The 20515-nt window shown below is 42.0% G+C and overlaps 2 protein-coding genes and 1 non-coding gene across 5 annotated transcripts; all 3 read left to right on the top strand.

Annotated features, from left to right (window-relative positions):
- Positions 1-1348: 1348 nt before the first annotated feature.
- LOC141010084 (uncharacterized) lies at positions 1349-9267 on the top strand. Of its 2 annotated transcripts, none has more exons than XM_073482891.1 (4): positions 1349-2366; positions 2603-2794; positions 5998-6208; positions 6398-9267. In XM_073482891.1, exons 1-4 carry the CDS (start codon positions 1712-1714, stop codon positions 6630-6632), a joined length of 1293 nt encoding a protein of 430 aa, XP_073338992.1. In that variant the 5' UTR covers positions 1349-1711; the 3' UTR covers positions 6633-9267. The 2 variants fall into 2 exon arrangements, with proteins under 2 accessions (XP_073338992.1, XP_073338991.1); XM_073482890.1 differs by having other exon boundaries at positions 2600-2794.
- A 331-nt stretch (positions 9268-9598) lies between these two features.
- On the top strand, positions 9599-17114 carry dkc1 (dyskeratosis congenita 1, dyskerin). Of its 2 annotated transcripts, none has more exons than XM_073483972.1 (15): positions 9599-9640; positions 10605-10657; positions 10738-10824; positions 11873-11964; positions 12110-12294; positions 12437-12501; positions 12727-12853; positions 13096-13226; positions 13470-13613; positions 13692-13812; positions 14007-14125; positions 14245-14348; positions 14729-14768; positions 15013-15195; positions 16836-17114. In XM_073483972.1, exons 1-15 carry the CDS (start codon positions 9625-9627, stop codon positions 16899-16901), a joined length of 1533 nt encoding a protein of 510 aa, XP_073340073.1. In that variant the 5' UTR covers positions 9599-9624; the 3' UTR covers positions 16902-17114. The 2 variants fall into 2 exon arrangements, with proteins under 2 accessions (XP_073340073.1, XP_073340072.1); XM_073483971.1 differs by having other exon boundaries at positions 9605-9640; positions 10602-10657.
- Positions 13849-13926, top strand: LOC141011304 (small nucleolar RNA SNORD83). The gene has a single exon (XR_012180275.1). It is a non-coding gene; the product is annotated as a small nucleolar RNA SNORD83 (small nucleolar RNA).
- Positions 17115-20515: the final 3401 nt, after the last annotated feature.

Here is a 20515-nt window from a genome sequence, read left to right as displayed (position 1 = left end):
TCTGAAGCAGTTTCATAAATTGAAAAAGGATCCGAGACGTGTGCCGACAGAAACTGATGTTTGTTTCTCAGTTTATGTATTTGTTGTTATATATTTATTTTACATTAACTGATGTTTCGAGTTTGTATTTAATTGAGAGAACAGAGCGACAAACTCTTCATCACATCAGATTCATAATTTATAAAGAAAACATTTGAACAGATTTAAATCAGCTGCTCACGTGTAAACACATCATTTGAACTTTCCTTGGATACTTGAAGAACATTTAGCTGATAATACTGCAGTACGTTTACTCATAATGAAGTATTTGTACATTGTACAGTTACATGAGTACATGACCTGAATATTTCAGCCCTGTTTATGGTCTCACAGGCTCAGGGTCATTTATTAAACTGTCATTATGTAATTTACTGACAGTGACGTCAGCACACACACACACACACGTTTTATTGTGAAGAGGTCTCACTCTGTCTGCTGTTGAAGAGCAGAAACAGACCAGAGGAGAGATTATTATTCTTTCTATCACTATTGACAAAGCCGATCAAAAGTTGCATAAAGTTTATTGATTTATTTAATTTCTAAGATATTGACTAAAAAATTTAACAAAAACTGGAGCTGAGCTTGAAATTGTCCAGAACTCATTAACATTTTGTCCAATCATCATCAATCTCAGTACACGTCTTCATGTTTGGGAACTGAAGCATTTTGAGCGAATACTTACAAGGGTCAGAGTTCACCCCTGTTTAGCTGTCGCTGATGTTGTTGTTGTGACACTCAGGACTATAAAACAAATTTGATTTAATTAACACACTGCCGACACACACGCACACAAACAAACATACACACACACACGCACACAAACAAACATACACACACATACACACACACACACACACACACAACCACACACACTGCGGAAGACCAAACTTAATGGAGACTTCCTTTAAAAAATGTGTGTCTGTTGTTGTCTGTGAGCACCTGACCAGGTCTGACTTAAACTAACAATGTGCTAGTTAGGCAGCACCGAACCAGCCAATCACAGAGGCTGAAGGATTTGTAATGAATCAGGATCCTTCAACTGTTTGAAATTCTGATGGATTTTAGTTTTTCCTCTTTACTCACAGTGATACCTCCTGTCAAACATCACAGCTTCATATCTTTGTCTTTAGATTCTCTTTTGAACCAAAAACAAAAAATGATTAAATAAAGTTCAATAAAGTTCAATAAAGTTCAATAAATACATTCAGGAGTTGAAATCTAAACTCATAATAGTTTATGTTTATATGATGACATGATGTGGGATCACTGTATTAATCCTTCATCTTGTGGGATCAATAAAGTGACTGATTGACACTTGAGCTGAAAATAGAATAATAAGATGCAAATATTGATAATGTAACAAACTAAATCCTGAGCTCAGCAGAAACAGTCAGAGTGAGACCTCTCGTTGCTCACACACACTCTCTGCTCTCTGACGCAGCAGGAAGTAGCAGCAGCAGCAGCAGAAGAGACGAGAAGTCAGTGAGTCTCATCGACGATCAGACAGCAGAATTAATCAATAATCGATACAGCTAATCAACTGTTTGTTGTTGATAAATTCTCGTTGTGACGATGTCAGCGCTGCAGCTTCCTGTCAATCTGCAGGTGAACAGACATCAGTAATAATCAATAATCGATATTGATACTCTGATCGTGGCGGTGTGCAGTGGTGATGATGTCAGTGCTGCAGCTTCCTGCTGAGTTGTGGCTGCAGGTGTTCAGCTTCCTGTCCTGGAGAGACAAACTGAGTGTGCGCTGCACCTGTTCACACTTCAGACAACTGCTGGATAAGTCCCGCCCCCTGTGGCGAGGCTTCAGTGTTGTGCTGCGACACTTCTCTCGATACAACCGCCCGTTCTGGCGCAGCCTGGCTCAGCGGCACGTGGGTAGCGTGTCGGTGCGTTCATGTAAGAGGAAACACCTAAAGCAGCTTTCCACCTGGCTTCCTGCTCTTGACGCGCTGGGATTGGACGATTGGAGGGAAGGGGGCGTCGATGAGCTGAAACTCTTCCAGCAGCTGCAGCGTCTGTCCATCACTAACTCTTCCACGCCGTTCAAAAACGTCAACTTCCTGTTTCCTCTGAGTCACCAGCTGACGCAGCTCAGTCTCTGTAACGTGCAGCTCACCTGTCCTGCTTCTCACCTGTTGGCCTCCATGAGTCAGCTGACTCGTCTCACCTCACTGCTGCTGCACCACGATGGCAGTCTGAGTGTACCGACACTCAGCAGCGTCCTGACTCACCTGACTGAGCTGAAACACCTGTCCTGCACCATGATCACTTACAAGACGCTGTCACATGACTTCTTTGGTCCTGCCAACCTCACAGGTACACACACTTAAACTCACCTGTAAAATGAAACAGGTAATCAGCAGGTAGCAGGTCTCGTTAAAGGTGGAACAGGTAAGAACACCTGTTGAAGGTCACTCCAAACAAACAGGAGGCAGCACATCACTTGTGTGACCACTAACTGCTGCTCACTACCTTTTTGCTGTTGCTACTAACTGCTGTTAGTGAGCAGTGCAGCTGGTGACGACAGGTGCGTTGTGTTTGTCTGCCAGCAGGTGGCGGTGCTCTGCAGTTATCTGACCTGCAGTTGTTGAACTATGATGCTGTGGTGACGCAGGAAGTTCTGCAGCCGTTGTCCCGCCTCCGCAGCCTGTCAATCTTCCACCTGTACTCTGTACCTGGACCCACCTGTCACTTGCAAACATGGCTGATGTCACTACCACAGCTCTGCAGCCTCAGTGTGCATGGTGAGTCCTATCATCTACTGTGACTCTACTGTGACTGCTGTGACTCTACTGTGACTCTATTGTGACTGCTGTGACTCTACTGTGACTCTATTGTGACTCTACTGTGACTCTTGTGTCTCTACTGTGACTCTTGTGTCTCTACTGTGACTCTTGTGTCTCTACTGTGACTCTAAAGTGACTAATGTGACTCTACTGTGACTATTGTGACTCTACTGTGACTCTAATGTGACTCTACTGTGACTCTAATGTGACTAATGTGACTCTACTGTGACTATTGTGACTCTATTGTGACTCATGTGACTCATGTGACTCATGTGACTCTAATGTGACTCTAATGTGACTCTAATGTGACTCTAATGTGACAACTGTGACTCTAATGTGACTCTAATGTGACTCTACTGTGACTAATGTGACTATATTGTGACTCTACTGTGACTCTATTGTGTCTCTACTGTGACTCTAATGTGACTACTGTGACTCTAATGTGACTCTAATGTGACTCTACTGTGACTAATGTGACTCTAATGTGACTAATGTGACTCTAATGTGACTAATGTGACTCTAATGTGACTAATGTGACTCTAATGTGACTCTACTGTGACTCTACTTTGACTAATGTGACTCTACTGTGACTCTACTTTGACTAATGTGACTCTAATGTGACTCTACTGTGACTCTACTTTGACTAATGTGACTCTACTGTGACTCTAATGTGACTAATGTGACTCTAATGTGACTCTACTGTGACTCTAATGTGACTCTAATGTGACTCTACTGTGACTCTACTTTGACTAATGTGACTCTAATGTGACTCTAATGTGACTCTACTGTGACTCTACTTTGACTAATGTGACTCTAATGTGACTCTACTGTGACTCTACTTTGACTAATGTGACTCTACTGTGACTCTAATGTGACTAATGTGACTCTAATGTGACTCTACTGTGACTCTAATGTGACTCTAATGTGACTCTACTGTGACTCTACTTTGACTAATGTGACTCTAATGTGACTCTAATGTGACTCTACTGTGACTCTACTTTGACTAATGTGACTCTAATGTGACTCTAATGTGACTCTACTTTGACTAATGTGACTCTACTGTGACTCTAATGTGACTCTACTTTGACTAATGTGACTCTACTGTGACTCTAATGTGACTACTGTGACTCTACTTTGACTAATGTGACTCTACTTTGACTAATGTGACTCTACTGTGACTCTAATGTGACTACTGTGACTCTACTTTGACTAATGTGACTCTACTGTGACTCTAATGTGACTCTACTGTGACTCTACTTTGACTAATGTGACTCTAATGTGACTCTACTGTGACTCTACTTTGACTAATGTGACTCTACTGTGACTCTAATGTGACTAATGTGACTCTAATGTGACTCTACTGTGACTCTAATGTGACTCTAATGTGACTCTACTGTGACTCTACTTTGACTAATGTGACTCTAATGTGACTCTAATGTGACTCTACTGTGACTCTACTTTGACTAATGTGACTCTAATGTGACTCTAATGTGACTCTACTTTGACTAATGTGACTCTACTGTGACTCTAATGTGACTACTGTGACTCTACTTTGACTAATGTGACTCTAATGTGACTCTAATGTGACTCTACTGTGACTCTACTTTGACTAATGTGACTCTAATGTGACTCTAATGTGACTCTACTTTGACTAATGTGACTCTACTGTGACTCTAATGTGACTCTACTTTGACTAATGTGACTCTACTGTGACTCTAATGTGACTACTGTGACTCTACTTTGACTAATGTGACTCTACTTTGACTAATGTGACTCTACTGTGACTCTAATGTGACTACTGTGACTCTACTTTGACTATTGTGTCTCTACTGTGACTCTAATGTGACTACTGTGACTCTAATGTGACTCTAATGTGACTCTACTGTGACTAATGTGACTCTAATGTGACTAATGTGACTCTAATGTGACTAATGTGACTCTAATGTGACTAATGTGACTCTAATGTGACTCTAATGTGACTCTACTGTGACTCTACTTTGACTAATGTGACTCTACTGTGACTCTACTTTGACTAATGTGACTCTAATGTGACTCTACTGTGACTCTACTTTGACTAATGTGACTCTACTGTGACTCTAATGTGACTAATGTGACTCTAATGTGACTCTACTGTGACTCTAATGTGACTCTAATGTGACTCTACTGTGACTCTACTTTGACTAATGTGACTCTAATGTGACTCTAATGTGACTCTACTGTGACTCTACTTTGACTAATGTGACTCTAATGTGACTCTACTGTGACTCTACTTTGACTAATGTGACTCTACTGTGACTCTAATGTGACTAATGTGACTCTAATGTGACTCTACTGTGACTCTAATGTGACTCTAATGTGACTCTACTGTGACTCTACTTTGACTAATGTGACTCTAATGTGACTCTAATGTGACTCTACTGTGACTCTACTTTGACTAATGTGACTCTAATGTGACTCTAATGTGACTCTACTTTGACTAATGTGACTCTACTGTGACTCTAATGTGACTCTACTTTGACTAATGTGACTCTACTGTGACTCTAATGTGACTACTGTGACTCTACTTTGACTAATGTGACTCTACTTTGACTAATGTGACTCTACTGTGACTCTAATGTGACTAATGTGACTCTAATGTGACTCTACTGTGACTCTAATGTGACTCTAATGTGACTCTACTGTGACTCTACTTTGACTAATGTGACTCTAATGTGACTCTAATGTGACTCTACTGTGACTCTACTTTGACTAATGTGACTCTAATGTGACTCTAATGTGACTCTACTTTGACTAATGTGACTCTACTGTGACTCTAATGTGACTCTACTTTGACTAATGTGACTCTACTGTGACTCTAATGTGACTACTGTGACTCTACTTTGACTAATGTGACTCTACTTTGACTAATGTGACTCTACTGTGACTCTAATGTGACTACTGTGACTCTACTTTGACTAATGTGACTCTACTGTGACTCTAATGTGACTCTACTGTGACTCTAATGTGACTCTACTGTGACTCTACTTTGACTAATGTGACTCTACTGTGACTCTGACTCTACAGTAACAGGACAGGACTGTCCTTGTCACTGTAGCACCTCAATGTTTCTTCTCCTGCTGATGCTCTGATGTCACGATGACCTCACTTTGTCTGTCCAATAGGAGGCCATCCTCTGGCAGTGTATGCTGACTTCCTGCCGTCCTCCCTCCTCAGTCTGACTCTCTGTGTGGATCTGCAGCCTGAAGATCTGCAGGTGGTCTCACAGAGAGCTCCTCAGCTGCATCACCTGCACCTGGAACCCTGGAGCTCCTCCTCCAACCTAGTCAGACTCCTCCCACAGCTGTTCCCTCACCTGAGAACGCTCCGGATCAGGTGAGTCACTGACAACTGATGACCCACAAAGATTAGTAATCAGCAACATGACCCTGAAGAGTTGAGACAAGCTGAGGCTGCGTCCAAACTGAGCAGCTGATTGGTCAGAAAAGGATGAATCAAACCAACACTGACCACCTGGAGGAAACACCTGGTTTCCATAGTAACCTTCTGTTTGTTGTGTTTCAGACATCATCACGTGTCAGACAGTGACTTCCTGCATCTGCAGCAGCTGCAGCATCTCGACACTCTTGAAGTTCTGGACTCGTACTACAGACCCGACCCGACCGACCCGAGCTGGGTCGTCTACGAGCCAAGTCCTCGCCTGCTGCAGCTGATCTCTGACCTGCAGGAACTGACCAATCACAGAGTCCGAGTCATCACCAGGTCACACAGAGATCCGCTCACCTGCCACTGTGTCTGACCAATCAGAGACTGTCTGTACAACACCTGCTGTGACATCACCTGATGTCATGAAATATTTAAATGATATTATTTAACTTAATGTGCCTTTTTGTGTGCCAGGGTGAGGGTGTCATCACTGCTGCATGATGGGTAAGGTTGTTCAAAATGACATCACATGGTTACAGTAAATTACAGCAAAAGTTTTAAATACAAAACAACAGGAAGTCTTGAAGACACGAATGTAACAAAGTTCAAGTGATCGACTGCTTTCTGTCAGGAGTCGATCACAACCGTAGCGCCTCCTTGTGACTAAACTATCACAAACTTCACAGAATTTTAGGATCTGCAGCAACTTGTAAACAAACTGATGGGACATTTCTCACCTGACTGAAGCTGATTTCTGATTGGCTGATTTCATTTTTCATAAGTTGAAAATCATCAAAGCGCTTCAGTGTTGAGTTATCTTTATAAACAGCTGTCACTGTTGTTAGTTATTGCTGTTTTAGGGCTAAAATTTAAAATGGTGGCAACCCCTTAACCCTAACCCTTTAACGTGGTGCAAAGGAGCGTGGCCTAAACAGCCGCCATCTTTGTCATCCTTTAAACACAAAGTGTTAAACTGACCACACGGTGGCGTACACAGACGTACACTGACGTTGCTGACGTGACATTGTTTTTTAAAATCAAATAATCATCTTAAATCATAACCCCCCTGTTACAAAACATTTTTTTTAATGTTTCCCAGATGTAAATTAATTCTTGCTTTAAACATGATCATTGCAGTTTTGAATTTGACCAGATCTATAAATTTTACTTTTCTTTATATATATATATGACTTTAAAAAAAGTGTTTGTGTGTTCCCCACCCACATTATGTATTATCCTGATTGCTCTCTTTTGAAGCATGCATAATGGCTGTAAGTGGCTTTTGTAAGTGCTGCCTCAAACTTCCACACAGTAATTCAGACATGGTGGTAAGAGTGAAGAATAGAGAAAGCGCAGTGATTTATGGTCCAGTATGTGTTTTGTTTTCCCCAAAACTGGGACGCTCTTTGCCAGCTTTGTTCTGATATAATTGATCAGAGGTTTCCAGCAGATGTTGTGGTCTAAAATCAGGCTCAGAAATGTGTTTTCATAAACTCTTTCCACATTAACATTATCAATCATCATCTGTACTTGTGTATCTACATAGCGGTTTCCAAACAACATGAATTTAGTTTAGTTCAAATGTAATGATAACTTGTTTATGTTAAACCATTGTTTTATCCTTTGTGTCGTTACCTCGTCCAAAAGCTGCTGCAGATTTTCCCCAGAACAAAGAACATTGTTGTCACCTGTGAATAAAACAAATTTTAATTTTCTGGACACCATACATATATCATTTATTTACAAAATAAACAATTTTGGCCTTAATACTGACCCCTGTTGGACCCCAACAGTTATACTTATCATCAATACAACCAGTAAGTTATTCCGTGAAGTCCATTAACGCCATTGATGTCGATCTATTTGCTCTAAAACCGTATTGAATGTCTGACAATACATGATGCTTATCAATGAAATGATCCAACATTCTAATGAACAGTTTCCCAATATTTTAGAGAACTGGCAGAGTAACGATACAAGCCTGTAGTTTTATAAAATGGGTTAATTTCATCACTTTTCATGTTTTGTGGAAATTTAGCGGTTGTGAATGATAAGTTACAGGTGTAGGTTGGTGGGTTTGTAATACTGTCAATGACTTGACGAACGTCATATCGATTCCGTTCCAGTTGTTTTATTCTTACATGTCTTTATTATGTCTATGATTTATTTTTTTCTACAGCGTTGAGATAGATTGAGCTTGGGTTTCTCTCCCTTTTTCTGATGTTTGTCTCTGATGTTTGGACCTATTATCATCAGTGAAACATTCAGGATAACTTTTGTTAGTTGTACTGCTCCTAATAATATTGTGTAATTTATTCCATATGCCTTTAATATTGTCCATTTTTAGCTTCTGTTCTGTTCTTAGTCTCCTGTATGTGATTTGATCTTCCTCTTTCTCTTTTCCACAGTCATTAATCACAAAAACAGGCAAATGATCGCTGATGTCATTTATCATCCGTCTCCTCATGAAACTGATGTTTGGTGATCAGAAACACTTTCCATGACATCATCAGTTGTGGTTGACATGTTCTCCACGACCGTGTAGTTGAAATTATTATACTATATACTTTATATAATATATATATATATATATATATATATATATATATATATATATATATATATAAACATATAAAGCAACACCTCCTTTTTGTTTGTCCTGTTCATCTTATTGAATTCACATCCTTTCTGGATCTGCTCCCTTCTCAGCGCTCAGCCAGGTTTTGGATGTAGCTATGACCTTCAATGGTTTTGTGAATGGATTTAAATATTCTTTAATGTTTTGGTAATTAGCTGATAAACTTCTACTATTAATACGTTATTTTATTACATGTTTTAATTTATGATCCTCTGAATGTGTTTTTCAAAAACAATCACAGCTGAAGTGAAAATAATTCAGTGATGCAGCTTTAACTTTATAAAGTTTAATTTTGTTTGTGACGTTTTGGACTGATTCAGTTAAAATCAAAAGTTTGTTTTCATTTCAAAATAAAAGTCCTTTAATGCGGTCTGATTGTTTGTGTTCACCAGCATCGAAAGTTTGAACTGAACTTTGTTATAAATAATGAAGATTTATTATCATGACAGTTAAACATCAGTGAGTTCAGCTGGATTGTGTCAGTATCTGTAGTTTACACGTCAGATTACAGCCCAATGAAATTATCTGATTTCTGATAAAGTTTAATGTTGATAAAGTTCCTCAGGATCACTGACGTCACACTGAAGACAGACTGACTGACGTCACAGGTGTGACAGTGCGTGTTGCCACCTGTGGGGGCAGTATGATCCGCCGGGGACACCGTAGAAGAAGAAGGAGAAAAGGAAGTAGAAAGTCGCGGCGTGTGCGCTCAGTCTCTCAGATCAAGATGGCGGACACAGAGGGTGAGTGCGCGGCACGTTCACTGAAACATGTGAACTTTAAAAATGTGAATATTTAATGTAAATGAAAAGTTGTTAATGAAAGTTTTACAGTGAAACAAACTGAATGTGTTGCTGCTGCGCTGCAGCTGCTCGACACGTTCCGTCTGCATGAAACTGCGAACTGCACTGAGAAAAACTAGTTTTAATATAAAATGTGTGTTTAAAGTGTCCAGAGCTCAGTGCGGTGTTAGTCTGCAGTGTGAGTCCTCTGAGTGTTTGTGTGTCCGGGTTGTGTTGCTGCTGGAGGCTGCTGGAGGCTTCAGCGGGAGGCTGCTGGAGGCTGCAGCCGGAGGCCGCGCACATGTGGCGGCGCACATTCAGCGACTCTCCCGGTTCAGACTCTCATCAACACTTCTTTATAATCAGTGATCGATCAGAGAAATCTGACTCAGATCAGCAGATTTCACTATTAAACTGAATGTTACAGCGCGTGACTTCAGCCACACGGAGTCTGTAACACTTCAGTTCAACTCCACTTATTGATTATTACAATCTGATCAGTTTCCTGTATCGATCTCAGCTGCGCTGCCGTGTGCGGACCGTGCTGATGGATTATGGGCTGTTTGATCAGTTCACACAGGCCTGTTAGCTCTGTGTGCTAGCCTGATGCTAACTAACACGTGCTGAGGGAGCGGCCACGTGGTCTGCTCCTCTCCCCTCATTAATGATCTGAAACTCAGATTAACTTCAATAATTTACAAACTATAAAGAATCAGATGCACCTCAGTAACAGTGTTTAGAGAAATCTCATGAAGAATCTCAACTTTAAAGACTCATAACACATGTTAAACGATTAATTACTTATATCTCGATAAAATAACTGGAGGAGGAAAATATAATTTATCTCAATCTTTATTTGTGAAGCTCCAATTTATGAGGACGCTCTGACTGTCAATGATTAATTAGTTTGCACGTGTTTCAGCAGCATCAGCGAAGAAGAAGAAGAAGGTGAAGAAAGTCAGTGAAGAAGACGTCGGGGTGAGTGTCACCAAGTTTAAACAGCTGATTTTTATGTTTTTCTTTAAAATGGAAATGAAATGTTTTATTTTGTTCAACAGGAGATCCAACAGAGCGGAGACTTCTTCATCAAACCAGAGTCAAAAGTTGCTTCTCTGGACACATCACAATGGCCTCTGCTGCTGAAGGTAAAACACCTGAGTTCACCTGCAGTGAACGGGTCGGGGGTTCGGTCCGAGAGCTGAGCTGTCTGTTCTGCTTCTGCCTGAAGATTGACTTTGTCACATGGAGTCATCTGAAAACTAAAACTGTAAAGAATTATGATTTTAATTTCAACATGGACGTTCATGAAAAGCTGAACCTGGAGTCCGGCTGGACCCTTTGTTGCATGTGCCCACCCCCCTGTTTCCCGTCAATAAAGCCAAACAAAGGCCAAAAAATCATAATTAAAAAAACGAATAAAACTGACAGTTTTCCATAGAAAACTACCTAAAGTGAGCGAATTTACTGCAGTAAAATAAAAGAGGGTTAGGCGGCCATGTTTTTTAATGCAGTGAGAGTTCATTCAGAACAGATCTACGGCTCACTGTTCGGGACAAACAGACCAGAAGTCAAACTTTTATTAATACATTATTGACCGTAGACATTCAGAGGAAATCTATTATTTTGAGTCTCAGCGTGTGACGTGATGAACCAGTTTATCCATTCGCTGAGCGGCCATCTCGTCGCAGTCTCTGCCCTGCGCCCGTTCTGGGGGCGGGGCCTCTCCGTCGCGGTGCTGGTGTTGCTCCGGCGTTTTGCCGGACAATGACCCAAAACTGCACAGAGAGAAGGACTCGACCCGACAACCGCCAAGACGATTTTCTGTTCTGATCACTTGATGCTGAGACTTTAAAGGGACGGAATGAATTTAAATGTTTTGACGTCATTAATACGTAATTAAACATTTGTGTGTTTACGTCAACATTCAGTGTTTGTTTATATTTATGTTCTTGGAACTGAAAAAGTTGACAATCAAACATCCAGCAGATACGTTTCACACTGATAATTGTCTCATCAAACAGCATAATTAACCAGCTGAGTGTTCAGAGTGATCAATGAACTGCAGACAAACAGGAAGGTTATATTGTAACACTACCAAAATAAGAGCTGTGACTTCCTGTTTCCCCTTCATGCATGATGTGAAAAAACTGCAGCCAGACACCCAAAAAGTCTGTTTAATTTTGTTTCCCGCAGAATTTTGATAAACTGAACATCCGGACAGCCCATTACACTCCGCTACCGTGTGGCAGCAACCCTCTGAAGAGAAACATCCAGGACTATGTCAGGTACGATGCTACACCAATATGCTAATAACATCCAGGATTATGTTGGGTACCCCCAGATGAATGCTATGCTAACATGCTAACACCACCCTGGGCTCTCTGAATGGTATCAGACATGTTGATTATTCTACTTTCTGTTTCCTCGTAGGACGGGCTTTATCAACCTGGACAAACCGGCGAACCCGTCGTCTCACGAGGTCGTGGCATGGATCAGGAGGATCCTGCGGGTGGAGAAAACGGGTCACAGCGGGACACTCGACCCGAAGGTCACGGGATGTTTGATAGTCTGTGTGGATCGAGCCACGCGATTGGTCAAGTCCCAGCAGAGCGCCGGTACGAGAAGCACTTCCTGTTTGTTACTGTCAGAATAAGATGTCTTGATTTGTTTTATTAATCTGTCTCCACTCGGCTGGCAGGTGTGTGAACACAGTAAAACCCAGCGGCCCCCCCTCACTACTCTCTGTGTGTGTTGCAGGTAAAGAGTATGTGGGGATCGTTCGGCTGCACAATGCGATAGAGAGCGAACACACTCTGGCTCGGGTACGTCCGACAACTTCCTCCTGCACGACTCATTGATATGCTTTATTGATTGGAGAGTTTCTATAAACAGAGTTTAGTTCTTTTTCAATTCAGTCATCAATATTAACGAGCTGCAGGAGGTCACAGTTTGAAAGACCCGTTTAACTTTAAAAGTTATTGATTACAAGTGATCAGGTGAGCGAAATGGCTTCTTGTGACCCTCACTAATTCAGTTTATGTCTGCAGGCGCTGGAGACACTGACCGGCGCCCTGTTCCAGCGACCGCCGCTGATCGCCGCCGTGAAACGTCAACTGAGAGTCCGAACGATCTACGAGAGCAAACTGATCGAATACGACCCTGAGAGGAGGCTGGGTAAGATCATCGACCTGCAACGGAGTATCATTCATGCTTCTACCAAAAAAAGATTGACGCAAACTGAATGTTCAGTCGTCAATATGGTTCAAATCAGCTGTGTAATATGTCAAGTTATTGATTAGTTCCCATAATTTAACTTTATAGGATCTAAACTAATTTCAAGTGGAGACATTTTTAAGGGTTCAGGTTTTGTTTTTGTAGCGAGGTCGTGGTTGTGATGTCGCGTGGTTGTGTTGCAGGGATCTTCTGGGTGAGCTGTGAAGCCGGAACTTACATCCGGACTCTGTGCGTTCATCTGGGCCTGATGCTTGGGGTCGGAGGTCAGATGCAGGAACTGAGGAGAGTCCGGTCTGGAGTGCTGGGGGAGAAGGTCAGTTCACTTCCTGTTCAATGTCTGACATTATTGGTCAGAGGCTGTGACCTCACTGTGATGTCATACTCAAAGTGTTGAGTTCAGGCTTGCTGCTCTGTGCAGGTCTGATAATTAAACTTTGAAACAGGAAGCTGCAGCAGAGACACAGATTACATCATCTGTACCCTGTGGCCTCAACGCTGCCGACATCACTGACGTCAGCATGACATCACTCTGACATCAGTACATTTTGTTTGTTAGGACCACATGGTGACGATGCACGACGTCCTGGACGCTCAGTGGCAGTTTGATCACAACAAAGACGAGTCGTACCTGCGGAGAGTCATCTTCCCGCTGGAGAAGCTGCTGGTGTCTCACAAACGTCTGGTGATGAAGGACAGCGCGGTGAGTCTTCATCACTGATCGCTCATCAGGTGACCCTTACAGTCCAAACACACCTGACTGACTTACCTGTGTCTCCAGGTGAACGCCATCTGTTACGGAGCAAAGATCATGCTGCCAGGTGTGCTCAGGTACGAAGACGGCATTGAGCTGAACCAGGACATCGTCGTCATAACGACGAAAGGCGAGGCTATCTGCACAGGTGAGCTGTTTGTTTGTGTGTGTCCGTCCAGGTGAAGCCACATGATGATTTGAGTGTGTCAGTAGCTCTCTGAGCTGTGATGACCTGTTCATCTATCACCCTTGTCTGATGGCTTCACTCGTCACCCAGTCAGATCAATAATTAAGTTAATCAAGTATCGGACATTAATGAATCAATGACTCGTCCTCGTCCAGCTGTCGCTCTGATGACCACAGCCGTCATCTCCACGTGTGATCACGGCGTCGTGGCGAAGATCAAGAGGGTCATCATGGAGAGAGACACGTATCCCCGGAAGTGGGGCCTGGGACCGAAGGTACGCCTGACGTTATTGATCTCTTCTGATCAATGAACATGATCACGGCCTTTTATGTGAGCGCTGATGTTGAATAAAGTTAATTTTATTGATTAGTGGTAACGAGTTTGTTTGTTCAGGCGAGTCAGAAGAAGATGATGATTCAGAAAGGACTCCTCGACAAACACGGGAAACCAAACGGCAGCACGCCGGACGACTGGAAGAACCAATACGTTGACTACAGGTACAGCTCACCTGAGGGGGTGGGGCACATATACAGGGGGTTATAGCAGGTGTACAGTCAGGTGTGTGCATCTGTCTCTTTCTCTGGGGTGTGTGTGTGCGTGCAGACAGTTCTGTCTGCGCGTGCACACAGTTCCTGCGTGTGTGTGTGTGTGTGTGTGTGTGCAGACAGTTATCCCTGGTCCAGCTGACGTGCTCTCACAGGGAGTCAGTCTGCTACAGAAACTTTCAGCTGTGAGCTTCTTCACTCAGCTGTTTGCTGAAGTGCAGCTCACCTGAAAACAGTGATGTCACACAGCGGTGACATCACTGCTGTACCTGTTTAATTGTTGAGATCAAACGTCTGTAAAACCTTCATTAAAATCTGTTTTTGATTGACAGCGTCTCCAAGACGACGGAGTCATGTGACGCTTCAACAAAGGTAAACTCACCTGACCTGTTTATTAAACCTGGTATCAGTCTGTATTGTTGATCAATACTCACCTGTTCGGGGTGTGACAGGTCATCGATCTGCTGAATCAGATGTGGTGTTTGTATTGAAACTGCTGACAAAACTAAACGTTTAAAGATGTTCACCTGCATTACTGGCTGACGGAGGCTGCCGGCCAATCAGAGTGGACCTGCCTGATGTCGGTAACAGACTTGTGACCATTTGTGCTCCGCAGAGGAAGAGGGAGGCGACGGACAGTGACGCCGACGCAACGACGACACCCAGCACGCCGTCTGCTGAGGATGCGAAGAAAGAGAAGAAAAAGAAGAAGAAAGAGAAGAGGGCAAAACTGGAGGAGGCGGAGCCTGAGGAGGTCGGGGCAGAGCCTGAGGAGGTGGGGGCGGAGCCTGAGACAGAGGTGAGTTTGACTCGGACTGAAGGTCAGAAGTGTGTAAATGTAACATCCAGCGGTCTGTATGGAAGCTTATGAGAAACTTGATTTTGTTTTTTAAGTCTTTATTTAGTTTTTCAATTAATATGAACTTTAATTCAAAATACTTTATTTGTCCCGGGGGGCAATTAAAGGCACATGGAGTAGTTGTACAAAGACAAACAAGTCAGATAGAATAAAAGGGTTAGAACAGCCTGGGAACAATTTAAAAAAAAATAAATAAATAAAAACCAGACAGAAGCACAGCTTCATATTTACACTGCTTACCAGCACAAAACCAGTCTTTGAAAAAGTCATCCGTTCATAGTTGTCAGTCACGTGACCCGGGCGCTGACCTGGAGGGCAAAACAGTAGACCAAGATGGTGGCTCGTACCAGACTTCCCGTAGAGACACGGCAAAAGCCAGCAAATTTCCCCTCGCGCAGTTCTTTAGATCACCTGTCAACCATAGAAAAGGAACGATATGGACATAAACTGCAAGTGTTGTGCATGTGCGATCCATATACAGAACCCGTGCACGTGCGATCCATATACAGAACCCGTGCATGTACGATTAATTGATTATCAGAATTCTTGGTCGGTTATTTCTTTTCAAACGCCAGTTCATCAAATGTTCAGATTTAATGTCTTTCAGCCTTTTGTGTTCCTCCCTGAGCTCCATGTCTTTCTCTTTTCCTCTTCTTGGTGGCTGCTGTGTCTGAGGAGACAGATGGTACCCAGTCAGGGGACAATGGGTCATCAGAGATGACGATATTATTATAAAACTTAATTTATGTAGCACTTTTTTAAAAAAAGTTTACGAAGTGCTTTGACAAAACAAAGCAGAGTTTAAAAAAAAAAAAAACAGGTGAAGAAAGCAGAATAAAATAGTTTATGTCCAACAGGTTAGAATAAACGTTACTACAGTGTGATGATGGGTTAGACTAGCTAACCCTGTTCCCCTGGGAGGGGGGGCGTCACATGAAAACTGAATTGACCCACTCGGCTATGTGGATGGATGGATGGATGGATGGAAAAATGAAAGAGGTACATTTCTCCAAAATGTCACTCCTACGCCATGTCTCCTTTTTAATAAAAGACAAAAACTTGTTCCAGACGTGTGTGCGCGTGCACACCAGTGATGCCACAAACACTAATTTAACACTATTTGTCCGTCCAGACATAAACACTGAACATTTTTTATATGTTCAGCCTGAAGGACTTTCACAAAAATTGTCAGTGACCTGAAACGTTTGGACAAAAGGCCAAAATCACAGGAAGTTGGATTTCTTAAATCTTCATAAAACTTGAATATTTAAGATAATTTGTTGTTTACATTAAACACAGCAGCTGTGGTTCAGTCACATCTGTAATCAGTCGCAGTAAAACATTTTCACATCTTGATCGTGTGACCTCACGATGAAAAGCTTCCTGTTTATAAAGAAACTATCTGAGACCAAAGAATCAGTTCGACACTAAAGCCGATTTATTTATGATTAATGTTTAACGGATTGTAGTTTCAGCTCTGATCATTAACGTATCTGATCAACTGGGTTATTTAAGTTTAATCAGTTTCCTTCAGTCAGAAAATTAAATATGTAAAATATTAAATGAAGTGTCTCCTGCAGGTTGTTGAAAGTGCCAAAAAGAAGAAGAAGAAGAAGAAACAGAAAGACGGTGACGTCTCGGAGTGATCCACAGGAAACTGTCAGAAACTCCGCCCACCACACCTGTCTGAATGCAAAGCATTCTGGGAGTTTACTAACATGGACTACATGGACGCAGAAAGACTGTTTTTTTTTTTTGTTTTGTTTTTTTATATATAAATCTTGTTTTATGTCTTTGAGCTGTAAATACCTGAACAGGAAGCCTGTTTGTAATTTCAAAATAAAGGTCTGTTTTCTGTATTTGATATTCAGTCATGTTCTGATGTAAAGATGATCAGATATGGAAACGGATCGATGTGTTTTGATGGAGGCCTTATGTTTAGTCCATTTTTCCACACTAGCTGTGTCCAAATTCAGGGGCCGGATCCTTCGAAGGATCCGGCCTTTGTGGCCTCCGAAGGCGAGTCCTTCGAAGGCCGCGTCAACCGTTGTTAAATTGGACGGTCTAGCCTTCGGAGCATTTCCTGGTTGCGTCACCAGATGTTCCCGTCCCTTACCCTTATGTCACGATTTCTGCCGCCCAGGACCGCGAAAGAGTTGACTGAATGGATTTTATGGTTTTCTGAACATCTAACATTTTCAAAGTGAAGGCTTTTAAGTCTTTACTTCCAACAGCATAATGCTAATTTATGCCGTAAGCTAATGCATTACCAGTGTCACGTATTTTAACTGAAAGTTAAAATTTGGAGGTTTTATAGTCCCCTGAAGTTTAACATATCTGGTGTTGGATGTTCAAATGAATAGAGTATAAACCAATACTTAATTTTAAATGTCAAGTCTGCGCCGCTTGATGTCGCCATTTTTCTTGCTTTCCCTCTTTTTCGGGACTGAGCAGCGGCACGCAAAGAATCTTGGGATATGGGAGGCCGAAGGGGCAAAGAAGGCGGAAGAGGGAAAAGAAGGCTGCATTTGAAGGAGCCTTTGAATTGGGACAGCCTTCGCCCAGCGTTGTGACGTAATTGGCCTTCAAATGCGCCCTTCGAAGGATGCAGCCCCTGAATTTGGACACAGCTGCTAACTCAGGAAGTGAAGAGCAAAAAAAAACACAGATAATCGAGCACAGATCTCAGATGTCTGACGGCTAGGCTGCAGCTCTGACCTGAAAACGCTGCTTAATCAAAACTGACTGAATATTTCAACTTATCAAATTAAATACATTTAATGAGATTTGTATTTAGTTCTCACAAAATTTTATTCAGAAGTAAAATATTTTTTTAATAATTTTAAAATGTCCGCCTGATAACAACACAGCTTGTTTCTGACATGAGACGAGTGAACAGAAAGTGCAGATTATTTTCAGGGCTGATTGGTTTGCTGATATTGATCTTCAGGCGATTGGTTGGAAAATGAATGAACACACTTAAGTTGGTTAAAGGAATAGTTCACTCTAGAGCAAAATTCAGTCATTATCGACAAGATGAACGAGACTCGCGATAGATACACACCGGTATTTACATCCAGCTGTTAGTTTCAAAGTTTCAAATCACCAGTGCAGCAGATCCCTCTTGTGTTTGTGTGTCGCTCGGTCGCTCACAGCAGGATGTAAATACCGGTGTGTATCTATCGCGAGTTCTGTTGATCTTGTCTGCCGCGGCTTCCGTAGTGCAGACGGCTGTGAGGGAGACTCGCGTGCCTCCAGGCAAATATAGTATAGTGACTGTTTAGGCTATAAAAATCTACTAAATGACGTTTCGAGTAAACTCTGGATGTCGCCACTTCAGGACACTTGGATTGCAGCGGACGAGCAGTATGGAGGAATATCACAAAGTTTTTGTGTAGTTTTATGTAGGGCTGCCCGATAAATCGAATTTTCATCGTCATCGCGATATGAACATGTGCGATAAACACATCGCAAAAGACTGCCTGACACGCAATGAATAAGAAAAATCATTTTGTTTACATGCGCCATGCATGCACCGTGAGCATGCCAACATTTAGCCTATCAGACAGAGCCCTGGATACAAGGGCCAATCAGATGAAGCCCCAGCTAGCCATTAGCTACCCTGACAAAATTAATCGGCATCAGTTTGGTGGTGATTGCCAGGTTATGATGGCTGAGGGAGGAGAAAAAAGCGATGACAATGGTCGACGAAGGCCTTGTGGTGAAAAGAAACGGCACTTCTGCTATATGAACTTATTTTGGATTCAGGAGAGACGACGTAACGTGGGCTTGTGAAGGGGAAGGTGATGGTCCACTTTAGTGCGGTTGCTCTGGTTACTCGAGACGGCAGGCAACATGTGGGGGGGTTTTTATTCATAACACTGACCGCACCATGCCAGGTCTCTACGGCACTAATGTTACAGGCATACATGCAAATGAACACAGGCCGAGGTTCTTCTACCAACACTTAGCAAAATAAAGACAAAATAAAAAGGGAAGTCTTCGCTCTGTTAGCGGTATCCTTTCTCATGAGGAGCAGAAGTACACCTGCTCTTCTTCATCGTACAGGTTACATTACCCCTAAACAAAAGGAGGCGCCACCTAGTGCCACTACATTAAATAACTGACTGTTACAACGTGTTACAATGACAGGTACTGTGTGAGCACATCAGCACATCTGGGAATGTGGTAACAACCTAACAAAGTTAACATGCTGGTTTTCTTGGCCAAGAACTTGTGTTAAGGGAATAACTAAGGTTGTAACTTGCCCTAACGGGTAGATATTTTTTCCTGATTTTATTTTCTCTTGATTTAGTGGACTGGCCCTTCTCTATTTCAGTTTTGTCCCTCATACTACAGATCTCTGCACCTTGTTAGGCAGAGTCAAGGGCCTTGATGATTGTGATGAGAGACATTACAGTTAATTTAAAGTGCCATGTTTAATTTATATTTATTTAATTATTTAAGTTGTTTCCCCCTGGATGTTTCATTTATTTCAACTCTGCATGGTAAGAGATGTTTTGGTTGAGTTTACAAGAAAATAGTTTAAAGGGAGCAGGAGAAATTAAACTTTAATTTCATATAGTTATAATGTCTTATTTAAATTAATGTTCTGCTTAATTGGTTGGGTATTCATGTGCAGTTTGTTCAATAAAAGCATGTTCGAAATAATTTATTTCATTCTTTATTCAGTGGGCATTGGCTATTCAAGGTTGGGGTCTATGTTAGCAGTGTACCTATTAATGCGGAAACACTATTATTAACTGTATAGTTAATAATATGCAAACTTCAATATTTGTTTACTTATCGCAAGTTATATCGTCATCGCAATATTGAACAGTGTTATCGCACATCGCAGATTTTCCTCATATCGTGCAGGCCTAGTTTTATGGACCTTTTCGTCTCGGACACCATTGACGCCGTTATATGGATTATTGCTGCAGGAGGGAACCCCGCGGGTCTCCAGCTGCACTTTGAGGAATAAAAAACTACACTGGACTTTTCATCAGCATGAGGGTGAGTCCATAATGACTGAATTTCGTTCTAGAGTGAACTATTCCTTTAACCACTGATCATGTGATTTTTTGGAGGTGTGTGTTGCAGTGTTTTGATGATGGTGCTTCCTGATTTCTGTTCCATATGTCGTTTGGACCTGTTGGGTTCTTTCCATCAGCATTTTCATTTCCTCACACACACTTCTGCTGTGCTAATAATGTAGAAAATGAAGTGTGTGTGAGGAAATGAAAATGCTGATGGAAAG

The sequence above is a fragment of the Pagrus major genome, chromosome 16, assembly GCF_040436345.1.
Source record: "Pagrus major chromosome 16, Pma_NU_1.0".
NCBI classification, from domain to species: domain Eukaryota; kingdom Metazoa; phylum Chordata; class Actinopteri; order Spariformes; family Sparidae; genus Pagrus; species Pagrus major.
Note: the sequence above shows the minus strand (reverse complement) of the source record. Positions and strands in the feature narration are given on the sequence as shown.

Coding starts and splice junctions, on each gene's coding strand:
- LOC141010084 (XM_073482890.1), top strand. CDS start 1,712: ATGATGTCAGTGCTGCAGCTTCCTGCTGAGTTGTGGCTGCAGGTGTTC. Junction 2,367..2,599: donor TGGTCCTGCCAACCTCACAG/GTACACACACTT, acceptor TTTGTCTGCCAG/CAGGTGGCGGTGCTCTGCAG. Junction 6,209..6,397: donor CTGAGAACGCTCCGGATCAG/GTGAGTCACTGA, acceptor GTTGTGTTTCAG/ACATCATCACGTGTCAGACA.
- dkc1 (XM_073483971.1), top strand. Junction 11,965..12,109: donor AACATCCAGGACTATGTCAG/GTACGATGCTAC, acceptor GTTTCCTCGTAG/GACGGGCTTTATCAACCTGG. Junction 14,349..14,728: donor AACCAATACGTTGACTACAG/GTACAGCTCACC, acceptor TTTGATTGACAG/CGTCTCCAAGACGACGGAGT.